At 35.0% G+C, this 15,022-nt stretch overlaps 1 protein-coding gene across 4 annotated transcripts in view; it reads left to right on the top strand.

The window, feature by feature from the left end:
* The window catches only part of KRIT1 (KRIT1 ankyrin repeat containing), a 38,964-nt gene extending 24,386 nt beyond the window's left edge, over positions 1 to 14,578 (top strand). For all 4 annotated transcript variants that reach the window (XM_065938586.1, XM_065938585.1, XM_065938587.1 and 1 more), the window contains 6 exons: positions 36 to 187; positions 5,772 to 5,938; positions 6,565 to 6,652; positions 7,099 to 7,305; positions 13,729 to 13,845; positions 14,164 to 14,578. In XM_065938586.1, coding sequence (XP_065794658.1) covers positions 36 to 187; positions 5,772 to 5,938; positions 6,565 to 6,652; positions 7,099 to 7,305; positions 13,729 to 13,845; positions 14,164 to 14,232 — 800 coding nt within the window. In that variant the 3' untranslated portion in view covers positions 14,233 to 14,578. The remainder of the gene's footprint in view (positions 1 to 35; positions 188 to 5,771; positions 5,939 to 6,564; positions 6,653 to 7,098; positions 7,306 to 13,728; positions 13,846 to 14,163) is intronic.
* The last annotated feature ends 444 nt before the right edge of the window (positions 14,579 to 15,022 follow it).

The following is a 15,022-nucleotide window of genomic DNA, read 5'->3' as shown; positions in this document are numbered from 1 at the left end:
CATTTATCATTTATTAAGGGAAAGATGTTTTTCAGGCCTTCAACTCAAGCCTTATCATAAACCATTGCAACATGTTCGTGACTGGCCAGAAATACTTGCTGAATTGACTAATTTGGATCCCCAAAGGGAAACACCACAGCTTTTCCTAAGAAGAGATGTGAGACTTCCTTTGGAAGTTGAGAAAAAGGTTTGCCCAGAAATCTTTTCTATAGTCATTTAGATGTTCAGAGTCTGCTGAGTTTCTGTTTTAAGCACTAGAGGCAAACATCGTGCTCTTCCTTTACAGGAGGGTTCATTGCTGTTTTTCTGTTCAATCCTCAATCCCTATTGTAAGTGATAGAGAGTTTGAGTCAGTCCACTTACAAAGCCCCTGGTTGGTTTTTCCATTTCCACCTCCACTGTCTTAGAATACAAAAGAAATAGAGACTCCGTCCTAAAGAGAATAGAGAGAACTAAAAAAAACATTCTGGGTAGAGAAGATTATATTTACAAAGGGGACATTAAAGTTATTCCCAGTAGTTGGTATGTAGCTATTCTTTTTAGATTCAACAGAGAACTATACATGTATAGTTCTATACATATATATGTATATGTATAAATATATAAACATATATAAACTATACATATATAAAAAAATGAGAATGGAATTTACATGATTAAAAAAGTCTGTCCTAAATAAGTATGTCTGGATTTGAATTACTGTAAATGTTAGAAGTGAAATAGTGCCATCTGAAGGATGACCAGACAAGGAAAAAACCTAAGGGATATATTACAAGTTAAACTAGGTAATAGTCTAAATACAGCAATAGCTTTGAAAACTGGGGAAAATAAAAGTTCTAAGGTCTCAGAAATTTGGTGAAGAAAAAGTATACAATGCATTTCCTCATTCTTTTATTCAAGGAAATACTAAACACATAAGGTTAAGCACATTTCAACATGTGAAAATTTCAGTGACTTTGTCCAAACTTGGTAAATGTTTTATGTCTGACTATTCATATTGTCCATCTTATATTACCCAACTTAAGGTAGAAAATATATTTGACAAAATCCAATGGCCTTTCTTGATAGAACTCTCAGAAAACTAGGAGGGGAGCTTCCTCAATCCAATAAATGGCATTTATAAAAAACCCGCAGTTAACATACTCAGTGGTGAAAGACTGAAAACTTTCCTCCTAAGATCAGAAACAAGACAAGGATGCCTGCTTTCACCACTGCTCTTTAACACAGAACAAGAAGTTCTAACCAAAGCAATTGGTCACACTGTCCCCAGCAGCACCCCTAAAAGTAAAGCAAGGGGGAAAAAAGGGCATCCAAATTGAAAAGGAAAAAGTTAAACTGTCTCTGTTGATCAAAAGTGACATGACCCTATATATAGGGAATTCCAAAGAATCTACACAAAAGCTACTAGAGCTAATAAATGGATTCAGCAGAGTTGTAGAGTGCATGCTCAACACGTGAAAATCAGTTGTTTCTATAACCAGCCACAGACACACAAAAAAAAGGAAATTAAGAAATCCTTTAGAATAACTTGTATAAGGATAAAATACCTAGGAATAAATTTAATAAAAGAAATGCAAGACTTATACATTGAAAACTACAAGAATAAAGTGAAGGGATTCACATTTCCCAATTTCTTAGTACAAAGCTACAGCAATCCAAACAATTTGGTACTGGTATAAGGATAGAATTGAGAATGGAATTGAGTGTCCTCAAGTAACTCCTTATACCATACCAACTATTTTTTTGACAAGGATGCCAAGTGAATTCAATGAAGAAAGAGTAGTTTCTTCAACACATGATGCTAGGGCAACTGGAAATTCACATGCAAAAGTATCAAATTGTACTCTGATCTCACACCGCATCAAAAATTAACTCAATGTCTCAATAACCTAAATATAAAAGCCAAAATCATAAAATTCTTAGGACAAAATATATGTGTACTCTTTATGACTTTAGATTTGGTCATGGAGCTTTAGATATGACACCAAAAACATGAGTAATAAAAGAAAAAATTGATAAATTGGACTTCATTAAAATTAAAAGCATTTGTAAATCAAAGGACATTATCATTAAAGATTTAGAAAAGACAAGCTGTATAATAAAAGAAGATACTTGCAAATCATATATATGATAAGTGTTTCAGTTTAGTTCAGTTCAGTCACTCAGTCATGTCCAACTCTGCAACCCCGTGGACTGCAGCACACCAGGCTTCCCTGTCCATGACCAACTCTCAGAGTTTACTCAAACTCATGTCCATAGTGTCAGTGATGCCATCCAACCATCTCATCCTCTGTCATCCCCTTCTCCCGCCTTCAATCTTTCCCAGCATCAGAGTGGCCAAAGTATTGGAGTTTCAGCTTCAACATCAGTCCTTCCAATGAGTATTCAGGACTGATCTCCTTTAGGATGGACTGGTTGGATCTCCTTGCAGTCCAAAGGACTCTCAAGAGTCTTCTACACCACAGTTCAAAAGCATCCATTCTTCAGCACTCAGCTTTCTTTGTAGTCCCAACTCTCACATCCATACATGACCACTGGAAAAACCATAGCTTTGGCTAGATGGACCTTTGTTGGTAAAGTAATATCTGTTTTTTAATATGCTGTCTAGGTTGGTCATAGCTTTTCTTCCAAGGAACAAGTGTCTTAATTTCATGGCTGTAGTCACTCACCATCTGCAGTGATTTTGGAGCCCCCAAAAATAAAAAGTCTCTCACTGCTTCCATTGTTTCGCCAACTATTTGCCATGAAATGATGGGACTGGATGCCATGATCTTAGTTTTCTGAATGTTTAGTGTTTACTATTCAGAATATAAAAGGAACTCCTGCAACTCAGCAACAAAAAGACTACTCAATTAAATTGGGTAAAGGACTTAACATTTCTCCAGTAAAGATACACAGGTGGCTAACAAGCACATGAGGTGTTGTTCAAGATCATTAGGCGTGAAGGAAATGCAAATCAAAACACAGTAAGAATCCACACCTACTAGGATGGCTGTAATAATAAAAATTTATAAAGGAAGATATTGAGGGTTGAGGAAATAGAGAAAATAGAACCTTTGTATGCTGTAGATAGTAGTATAAAATGGTGTGGCCTCTGTGGAAAATAGTTGAATAGTTCTTAAAAACACTAAACATAGAATTACTATTTGATCTAGCAATTCCACTCCTATGTGCATACCTAAAGAAAACAAGAGCTCAAATATTTGTATTCCAACATTCTTATCAGCAATATTTATAATAACCAAAAAGGTGGACACAAGCTAAGTGTTCATCAACAGATCAATGGATAAAGAAAGTGTAGTATATACATACAGTGGATTCTTACTCACCCATAAAAAGGAATGAAGTTCTGTTACATGTCATAACATGGATGGACCTTGAAATTATGTTAGGTGAAATAAGCCAGACACAAAAGGAAAAACAGTGTTTGATTTTACTTACATTAAATAAATATCTGCTGCTGCTGCTAAGTCACTTCAGTCGTGTCTGACTCTGAGCGACCCCAGAGACGGCAGCTCACCAGGCTCCACCATCCCTGGGATTCTCCAGGCAAGAACACTGGAGTGGGTTGCCATTTCCTTCTCCAATGCGTGAAAGTGAAGTCACTCAGTTGTGTCCAACTCTTTGCGACCCCATGGACTGCAGCCTACCCGGCTTCTCCGTCCATGGGATTTTCCAGGCAACAGTACTGGAGTGGGTTGCCATTGCCTTCTCCAAATAAATATCTAGAATAGGCAAATTCATAAACAGAAAGTATGTTAGAGATTACCACAGGTGTGATGTGAAGAGAATGAGGACTTACTGGTCACACAGTTTCTGTTTGGATGTTGAAATGTGAAAATAGTGGTGATGGTTCACAGCATTATGAGTGTAATTAACGCCACTAAATTCTACACTTAAAACATAGGTAAATGGAAACTTTTGTTAAACAGAATGTGATAGCTCTATGAAATCGGCAAGTAATCTAAGCATACTCAGCCTGTCTTCCTTCTCCACTTAAATAATATCTTCAGAGTTGGCTGGTAGAGAAAGAGTAATAATAATGATAGTACTTGGACATTAAATTAATTTCATTTTATACTACAACTTAGTAAAGTAGGTTCAAGTGAAAAAGAGGCAAGGTTTAGGAGTACTTACAGTGAATCAGAATATCATCATCTGATAAAGTGGTTACGTTCTTTCACTCCTTGTGTAATTGAGAAATTCGTGTTTTTACCATCTGAAAAATAGAAGAATTGCATTTTTTTGGTTAGGATTATTCTTTTAGGATAAGAAGAGCCTACTTTCATTTAAAAAGAACAGTTGTTGACTAATACTCCCTGAGTACACTATTAGGAATTATAACTATTCTCTACTTAAATTCTTCAAATTCACTAAGTCAGTTTTTACTAGAAAAATGTTTTCTTTCACTTTATCCCAACTTTTTCTTTCACTTTTTAGTTTCAGAAATTAAAAACCCATAGGAAAGTTGAAAAAGTAATAAAATTCATACCAGATACCATTCATTAAATTCACTAATTGTCAACATTTTACTATATTTGCTTCACCTTTCCTCTCTTTTCTTTGTAAACCATTTAAAATTGAGTTGCAGGCATCATGGCATTTCATCCTTAAATATTTTAACATCATCTTCAAAGAACAAGGATGTACTATACATACTACAGTACCACTATCAACCTAATAAAATTAATATTTCCACAATAATATCTAATACCAGACCCATATTCAGATTTCCCCCCAGTTTCTCAGTCTCTTAAAACGCTCACCTGAAGAAGCTAGTCAGCCTTCATGCTTTGTATTTGTTACCTCTTTGCTTCTTTTAGTCAAGAGCAATCCCCTTATCATTTTTCCTCCATGAAATTATTTCAATTTTTTAAATATTGTGTGGAGTGTTATTTTAGTTAGCAAGACAACAAAACCTTTTACTGTAAGGAATTTGGGTCATTTTGAATCATATATGGAAATGCTCAAGTATTTATTTAGAATCTCCGTAATTGGTGATCATATTATTCCAGGTAGATATGTATTCTGTAGGTTAGCATTTTTCAGTCTTTTTTAATCTTATCAGATAAAGGGAAACTTTAGTTTTTAAAACTTAAAAAAAGTATGCTCTCCTTTCATGTTATTTATCAAATAAAAACTGTTAAGCTCTTTTCAGACTTCATGTTTCCTTCTGGGAACTGACAGTACTTCCTTTCATCTTCTTTGTGGTTCACTACTATGTTGTGTGAAGCATAAATTATAAAAGGATGTTTGAGGAATATAAAGAATTTAAGTAAAATTGTACTAGAAATTACTCACACTCCCATAAACTGATGATAATTTTACTGGACTTGAATCAGAGGTTAGCAAACTGGCCTACTGTCATATCTGAACTGTTGCCTATTTTTGTATATCCTGTAAGCTATTAATGGTTGAAAAATTCAGAAGTTAATATTTCATGTCATGTGAACATGTCATGAAACTCAAATTTCAGAATCAGTATCAAAAGTTTTAGTAGAACTCTGACATTTGTAGATGTATTGTCTACAGCTGCTTTTGTGCTAAACCAGAAGAGCTGAATCACTCTGTTAGAGACTTTATGACTCACAAAGCTTAAAATCATCCTGTCTGGTCTTTAATAGAAAAGAATTGTCCACCTCTGCTCCAAAGCAAAAATAGCGTATTTATATGCAGTTACATAGCTTTTGCTTTTTTTCATGTTAGTGACGTTTGTACATTTATAACAGGAAATTGTGGCCTAATAACCATACTATATTTTCTCCTTTAAGATTGAAGACCCACTAGCTATTCTTATTCTCTTTGATGAAGCCAGATACAATTTATTGAAGGGCTTTTATACAGCTCCTGATGCTAAACTGATAACGTTGGCAAGTCTACTGTTGCAGATAGTTTATGGAAATTACGAGAGTAAGAAGCACAAGCAAGGTTTCCTAAAGTAAGTATTTAATATAATTCATGGTCTTGTGCTATGCCCAAGATTCAGTTTACCAAGAAAGTTTAGAAATATGTTATTAAGAACTATAGACACTGGTTTCGAATTAAATAATATAAGGCATGGAATGAGAAGAAAACCTATAGTAATGCATTCTTTTAAGTTATATTCTCTCCAAGGTTATTTTTCTTATATTTGAATATAGTGTGAGATGCCTTATACTTGTCTTTCTTTACTGTATGTTTAAATAAGTTCACTAAAACCTTACTTAGATAAGTAACAACAACAACAACAAAAGTTATAAGGCAGACACACTTTAGAATCCCACCCAAAAACAAGTTCATGTTTCATGTTGTGAGAAAACACTGAAGTTTTAGCACATCTAAAGTTTGTTTATTGTAGTTTTCAGCATTCAAAAATATTTTGTGCTTACTGAAAGAAGAAACATTTCTCTAGACTGAGCAATGTTGAGATCACAACTTCTTGCTTAAAATGTTGAGTTCTCTGATATTTTAAGTATAGTATTTTTCAGCTCAAAAATCATTTAAAGCCATTTGTATCTAGATGATTATATTACTTTAGCTACTAAAGATAATTTATTTTAAAAATGTTGGGATATTTGCTTACAGTGAAGAAAATCTCAAATCTATTGTACCTGTTACCAAATTGAAAAGTAAGGCACCTCACTGGACAAACCGAATACTTCATGAATACAAGGTAAGCTGTTAAATAGAAATAAAAAGACATAACCTAGTTGAAATTTTGTTAGTATTCTTAATGTTTTAAACATGGGTACATTAAATTTATATTCCTGAAATAAAAAAGTTATAATTCACATATCTGAAAGAAAAAGTAGCAAGATACTTTATTTTTAACAATTTTTTTACTGAATACCTTCTGAATGCTGGTTCTGTGGCAAGTGCTAGAGATTTTTAAAAATAAGAAATAATACACTATCCACGCACTTAAAATGTAATAAAGAAGCATTGTTTTTAGACCTTGTCTTTTTTAATAGAAGATCTCAGAAGAAAAGTACCCTTGGGATAATGTCACACATGTTATTCTTTGGGTTAGCCTTGATTTTAGAAACTGTTTAGTTGAGCTGTCTGGACTGTTAAAGGCATATTCTCCTTTCACATCTCCTTATTTTACTTTGTTTTTAGAATCTTAGTACAAGTGAAGGTGTCAGTAAAGAAATGCATCACCTACAGCGCATGTTCTTACAGAATTGTTGGGAAATTCCTACATATGGTGCAGCTTTTTTCACAGGACAGATATTTACAAAGGCAAGCCCCAGTAATCATAAAGTCATTCCTGTGTATGTAGGTGTGAATATAAAAGGACTTCATCTCCTCAACATGGAAACTAAGGTAGATTTTTATCTTTAGAACTGTTTTTGACCAGTCACACTATATGTATAATATCTAAAATAACAGTACAAGGCTACATGAACAATTTCATTTATAATAGCAGAGGATGAGGGTTGAAAACAAAATGATTACTAATAGGGAGTTAATATTAATTGTAGTACATTTCTTCATTGAAATACCTTGCAGCCATACAAAAGAATGAAGAATATTTTTATGTAGAATGATCTCTAGATATATTTGGAGCTGAACCATATGTAATATGCTATCATTCATGTAAAAATGGGTGGGAACGGGTAGTTAATGGAAGAAAACAAAAACACTAACACAGAAAGATACACGCACATCCCTTTTCATTGAAACATTACTTACAGTGGCCAGCATAAACAACTTAAGTGTCATCAGTGGAGAGATGGCTAGAGAAAATGTGTGTGTGTGTTATATGTTCTTACAGAAATGTTGGGGAATTCCTACATATGGAGCAGCTTTTTGCACAGGATAGATATTTACGAAGGCAAGCCCCAGTAGTCATGGAGTCATCCCTGTGTATGTAGGCATGAATATAAAGGTTATACACACACACAATGGAATATTATTATTTCGCCATTAGAAAGAATGAAGTCTTGCCATTTGCAACAATATGGATGGACTTTGAGGGCATTGTGCTAAGTGAAGTAAGTCAGACAAAGATAAATGCCATATGATCTCACTTGTGTGTGGTGGGATCTTAAACAAACAAACAAACAGGCTCATAGAAATGAAAACAGACTGGTGGTTGCCAAAGGCAGGGAGCTGGCAGATGGGCAAAATGGGTAAGGGGGTCAAAAGATGGAGACCTTGAGCCGTAAACTAAGTCACGGGATGTAGTGTAGAGCATAGCCAATAATGCTGTATAGCATATTTGAAAGTTGCTGAGAGAATAGATCTTAAAATTCCTCATCACAACAAAAAAAAGTGTTAACGGTGTATGGTGATGAATGTTGACAGCACTTGCAGTATATACAAATCCTGAATCATGCTGTATACATGAAACTAATATAACGTCATATGTCCATTATACCTCAAAACATGTGGACAAGTGAAAACTACATTTACAGAAATATGTGTTGTGATGCTTTTGTATGCAGAAAAAGTTTCTTATACCTTTGGAGAAGGGAAACTATGTAACTGGGCATAGGAGAAGGGAGACATTTCACTGTATAGCATTTTTCAACTTAAAAAAAATTTAACTGTGATTGGAATATATATTTAAAAATTAATTAGATATAAATGAAAAAGATTCAAATTTAAAAAGGAAGTAAAATATCTGAAACAAGTGGTTCATTTTGAAAATTTGAATTAGTTACAAGAACATTTTTGGGGGCAGGATGAAGTGTGGATAGGACTGTGAATACCTGTTAGAACACTTCAGAGCTTTTCTATTCCACCATCTTGATCTGGCCGCCCCTGCTTCAGAGCTTTTCAGTCAGAGGCTTATTGGGATGTTGTGCTCCTTTTTCTAACCAAAGTCATGATAATATAAATATGGAGTTATCACTTATTTTTAGCATATTTAATACATTTCATAGGATAAACAGCTTTCTAGTTAGTAATAGGAAGCAAATGAAAGTCTGTTTTGTTTATTCAGATTGATCAAGAACAGACTATTCTTGGACTCAATTTAAGTAATAACTAGGCTTATGTAAGCCTTATGTAAGCCTGATGAACTATGGACAGAGGTTCGTGACATTGTACAGAAGACAGGAATCAAGACCATCCCCAAGAAAAAGAAATGCAAAAAAGCAAAATGGCTCTCTGAGAAGGCCTTACAAATAGCTGTGAAAAGAAGGGACACGAAAAGCAAAGGGGAAAAGGAAAGATATACCCATTTGAATGCAGAGCTCCAAAGAATAGCAAGAGATAAGAAAGACTTCCTCAGTGATCAGTGCAAACAAATAGAGGAAAACAATAGAATGGGAAAGACTAGAGATCTCTTCAAGAAAATTAGAGATACCAAGGGAACATGTCGTGCAAAGATGGGCTCAATAAAGGACAGAAATGGTGTGAACCTAACAGAAGTAGAAGATATTAAGAAGAGGTGACAAGAATACACAGAAGAACTGTACAAAAAAGATCTTCACGACCCAGATAATCATGATGGTATGATCACTCATACTCACCTGGAGCCAGACATCCTGGAATGTGAAGTCAAGTGGGACTTAGGAAGCATCACTACGAACAAAGCTAGTGGAGGTGATGGAATTCCAGTTGAACTATTTCAAATCCTGAGAGATGATGCTGTGAAAGTGCTCTGCACTCAATATGCCAGCAAATTTGGAAAACTCAGCAGTGGCCACAGGACTGGAAAAGGTCAGTTTTCCTTCCAATCCCAAGGAAAGGCAATCCCAAAGAATGTTTAAACTACCTCACAATGGCACTCATCTCACACACTAGTAAAGTAATGCTCAAAATTCTCCAAGCCAGGCTTCATCAATACGTGAACTGTGAACCTTCCGGTGTTCAAGCTGGTTTTAGAAAAGGCAGAGGAACCAGAGATCAAATTGCCAGCATCCACCGGATCATCGAAAAAGCAAGAGAGTTCCAGAAAAAAATCTACCTCTGCTTTATTGACTATGCCAAAGCCTTTGACTGTGTGGATAGACTGTGGAAAATTCTGAAAGAGATGGGAATACCAGACCACCTGACCTGCCTCCTGAGAGATCTGTATGCAGCTCAGGAAGCAAGTTAGAACTGGACATGGAACAACAGACTGGTTCCAACTAGGAAAAGGAATATGTCAAGGCTGTATATTGTCACCCTGCTTATTTAACTTATATGCAGAGTACATCATGAGAAACGCTCTGCTGGAGGAAGCACAAGCTGGAATCAAGATTGCCAGGAGAAATATCAGTAACCTCACATATGCAGATGACACCACCTTTATGGCAGAAAGTGAAGAAGAACTAAAAAGCCTCTTGATGAAAGTGAAAGAGGAGAGTGAAAAGTTGGCTCAGCATTCAGAAAACTAAGATCATGGCATCTGGTCCATCACTTCGTGGCAAATAGATGGGGAAACAATGGAAACAGTGGCTGACTTTATTTTTCTGGGCTCCAAAATCACTGCAGATGGTGATTGCAGCCATGAAATTAAAAGATGCTTACTCCTCGGAAGGAAGAGTGACCAACCTAGACAGCATATTAAAAAGCAGAGACATTACTTTGCCAACATATGTCTAGCTAGTCAAGGCTATGGTTTTTCTAGTGGTCATGTATGGATGTGAGAGTTGGACTATAAAGAAAGCTGAGCATCAAAGAATTGATGCTTTTGAACTATGGTGTTGGAGAACACTCTTGAGAGTCCCTTGGGCAGCAAGGAGATCCAACCAGTCCATCCTAAAGTCAGTCCTGGGTGTTCATTGGAAAGACTGATGCTGAAGTTGAAACTCCGATACTTTGGCCACCTGATGCTAAGAGCTGACTCATTGGAAAAGACCCCGATTCTGGGAAAGATTGAGGGCAGTAGGAGAGGGGGATGACAGAGGATGAGATGGTTGGATGGCATCACCGACTTGATGGACATGGGTTTGGGTGGACTCTGGGAGTTGGTGATGAACAGGGAGGCCTGGCATGCTGCAGTTCATGGGGTCGCCAAGAGTCGGACATGACTGAGAGACTGAATTGAACTGAACTGAAGCTTATATTAAAAGGCATTTTAGATTAGGAAGTTTCACTGTAAACCTAATTTTTATTTTCATCATTTAAGTCTTATTTATGTAATCACATAACTTCTGAAATGGTAGTTACCTCATGATTACGCAGAGTCATTGTTACTGGCAGCAGTTATTTTACCATACTGCTGGATACGCCTGTGAGTGGAGATACAGACTATGCAGGGACATATGCAGGAGAGGGACTGGCTTCAGTCATTCACTTGCAACTTGACTTTATGAAGTCTTTGATATTGGCTTGTGTTTGAGTCATTTGCTTATCATTTTCTATTTAGACTATTTTATTCATACAAAATAAGCTGTTTCTTATTAGCTTATAACTACTTTTTTTATTCCTATTGTACTGTTTGTTAAAGGAAATGAAAGGGAAATTCCCCTTGTCATTTCGAGAAATTTTTCCTCTGCTATTTTAGAGCATTTTATATCAATATCTGCAAATTCTTCTTCATTGAACTGGCTGGTGATGCCATTGGCATAACACTGAGCCTTTTCTCTAAACTGTGTGTTATGTTTGACTTTTGGTAGCATTCCAAATTTAGACAACAGTAAAAAACTTTATATAGTATTCAAATGATGGTTCAGTAATAGAACATTTCATACTATGAATAATATTCTGTCCCAGGAATTGAGTGAGATAGCAGTTAACAGGCAGAGGATCATAGTAGTATTATTAAGAATCTGCTTTTTCTAGAATAGAAATGCTGTCATTGGGTATATACAGAGGTGATTGAAACCAAGGGTAACAATGTTTTCTGTCCACATAATCGTTACCTGTGTGCTTTGTAAGCTACCGGTAAATTTATGGCACTATAAAGGCTCTAAGATTTTCAAACCATCAAAGATGAGAACAGTCAGCTTGTCGTCAGTTGTCTTAGATGGACCAAGCCCCAAGGTGTCTATGTGGTCAGTATGACAGACTTGCTTAGAGTAAACACCTTCATCTGAAAAAATATCCTCATTTGCATCTAAAACTCTGGTTCAGCGTGTACTCTGTGTAAATAACTATCTTAGGAGAGCCTACCCATACGTTACATTTTATAAGTATAGCTATTTGTAAGCAAGATGTTATTATTTTCCCATTATACATGGTTTACACTCATGTAAATTAATTCCATTATGTTTCACTTACAGAACCTCCCTTTCAAAATGCCCTAAATCATAATCTTTCTGGCATACTCTGTTTATTTTTTACAATCATTATGTTAAGAACTGCTAGTCCTAGAGAGGTAATGTTTCTAAATATACTTATTTTAAAGGATGGCATGAACATTTTCTTTGTATATATGTATGAAAAGAGTATATTTATTTTTAGGGTAAGAAAATATAAGTTATTACCTGGAGATAATTATTCTTAAATAATCAAAATAATATATTGGATTCCTATTTAAATATACCGTTATTTAAAACATATAGGTACAAGGTACTGTAATTGTTTTTTAAATATTTCTGTTGAATATATGAAGGATATATTATTAATTTTTAAAATAATGCTTATATTTACTATAAATATGGGCTTCCCCCATGGCTCAGGTGGTAAAGAATCTGCCTACGGTGCTCGCTTCGGCAGCACATATACTAAGAATCTGCCTACAATGCAGGAGACCTGTGTTTGATCCCTGGGTTGGGAAGGTCCCCTGGAGAAGGGAAAGACTACCCACTCCAGTATTGTGGCCTGGAGGATTCCATGGACTATTTATAGTCCATGGGGTCTCAGAGTCAGACACAGCTGTGACTTTCACTTTCTTTCACTTACTATAAATACAGCAGTATACTTATTTTCAGTGATACGAAATTGCCTAAGTCACCAATTTTACCACATTAAATAAATTTCAGATCTGAAAGTACTGTGTGAATATTCAAAAGGTACTGAATATAATAAAAGGAATTATTTTTAACCTGCAGAAAGTAAAAACTTTTAGTACACTTAATTTTCTTGAAAACCACTGATAGAACGGGCATCTTTGTTTTTCCATCACTGGGTAAGTTTAAAGTGTACAGAGTGTTGATTTGTTTTACTTCCCTATTTCAAAATGGCTACCACTATAGCATTAGCCAACATCTCTATCACATCACATAATTATAACTTATGTTTTCTGGTGAAAACATTTAAGATCTACTCTCTTAGCAACTTTCAAACATGTGGTACAGTATTGCTAACTATAAGCACCATGCCCCACATTAGATTCCCAGATCTTAATTCATCTTTTAACTGAAAGTTTGTACTACTTTGACCAACATCTCAATCCCCCCACCTGCCAGTCACTGATAAAACCACCATTCTACTCTTTGTTTCAAAGAGTTTGACTTTTTTAGATTCCACATGTAAGTGGTATCATCCTGTGGTATTTGTCTGTCTTTAGCTTAAGGCCCCCACGTTCCATCCATGTTGTTGCAAATGAGAGGATTTCCTTATTTCTCATGGCTGAATGTGTGTGTGTGTGTGTGTGTGTGTGTGTACATAAATAAACATACATAGCATAGAATGGGCATCTTCAAAACATTTTGTCATTCTGATAAAAAGATTGTCATTGCTCAAGAAGTCTGCTGTGGCTCTTTGCTGCAGGCTATGTCAAGTTACCAAGTGCACTTTGAACAAGTTTTATTCTAACTTTCAAAACCATTCTGTTTAGACCTGGCTAGATAAGTGTAGATAGTAAGAGAAGAAAGGTGTTGTTTTTAATAAATATTTCAATATTAATGATTTGCAATTATGTTGCAGGCTTTACTTATCAGTCTTAAGTATGGTTGCTTCATGTGGCAGTTGGGAGATGCAGATTCATGTTTTCAGATCCATAGTATGGAAAATAAAATGAGCTTTATAGTACATACAAAACAGGTAAGTACCTAATCAGTTCTTGATTTATATGATAGTAATAAACTCTACTGTATTAGTAAAATTATTTCTTTCTTAAAAAATGACAGTCCATTTTACTTCAAGTAAAACCTCTTAACGTGAAATTAATATTATTTAAGACCAAGGTAAAAGGCAGGTCTTTCCTAAGCAAAGCAAGAAACTTAGCTGAATAATTTATTGCAGTCTTACAACAATGAAAAATTCCTTCTCAAATACAGAACAGTCTGCCTACTGCATGTTTGTCGTTTACACATTCTTATATGCTTCACATTTATAGGTGACATATATTTTACTTTTTAGGCTGGCCTTGTGGTAAAACTACTAATGAAGCTAAATGGACAGTTAATGCCCATGGAAAGAAATTCGTGAGAGGAAACCAGCTGATACTCAAGCCACCACATTTTGTGATGTAGATTTTTTCCATGAAAGATTTCTTAAACTATTACTTTTAACAAGGCATTTAGCCTCTTGTAATATATATATATATACTATTACATTGTACAGAATCTGTACTCATGTTTGGTGTGTAATATACCAATTAGTTTTATATAATATCCTTGTAAGTTAATTTTTAAGAGAAACACACAAAAATGTGTAGATTGATAGCCTGTATAACATTAGACAAAACAGTAAGCTTTAAAAAAAAGTTATTTTTGGTAAATGATAAAGAATTTAGAGGGGACTATGATGAAATTAAAAATATAGCTTTGCTATATCTTTATGTGTGTGTCATTTCAAAATATATAGAAAGTCAACATAATTTGAATAAAGAAAATATGTTTTCTACTTAAAGCATATATAGCACTATTACTTAAAATGTGTTCTTGTAATCTTTGAACATTTTTCAACATGTTTTTAAGATACTTAGTTAAAATAAGCTAATATATCTCAAAATATTATAGTTCTTGAAACCCCTGTGTCATAATTATCTGAGTACCTCTTAAAAACAAGGGTTTCAGGGACTCATTCTAGACAAGTTCACTGTCTTCAAAATAGCAGGGCCTGTGAATTTTTCCTGAAGTTTTAGTTTGCTTTCTGTTGATGTAATTCCATACCCAGAAATGAATTTGTATTATTAAAGTTAAGTAAATTATACAAACTTCCTGGCACACAAACACATACACACATGGACACTTAGACTAAGGGACAGTCTCTGGCA

Source organism: Muntiacus reevesi, chromosome 6, assembly GCF_963930625.1.
Source record: "Muntiacus reevesi chromosome 6, mMunRee1.1, whole genome shotgun sequence".
NCBI classification, from domain to species: domain Eukaryota; kingdom Metazoa; phylum Chordata; class Mammalia; order Artiodactyla; family Cervidae; genus Muntiacus; species Muntiacus reevesi.
Note: the sequence above shows the minus strand (reverse complement) of the source record. Positions and strands in the feature narration are given on the sequence as shown.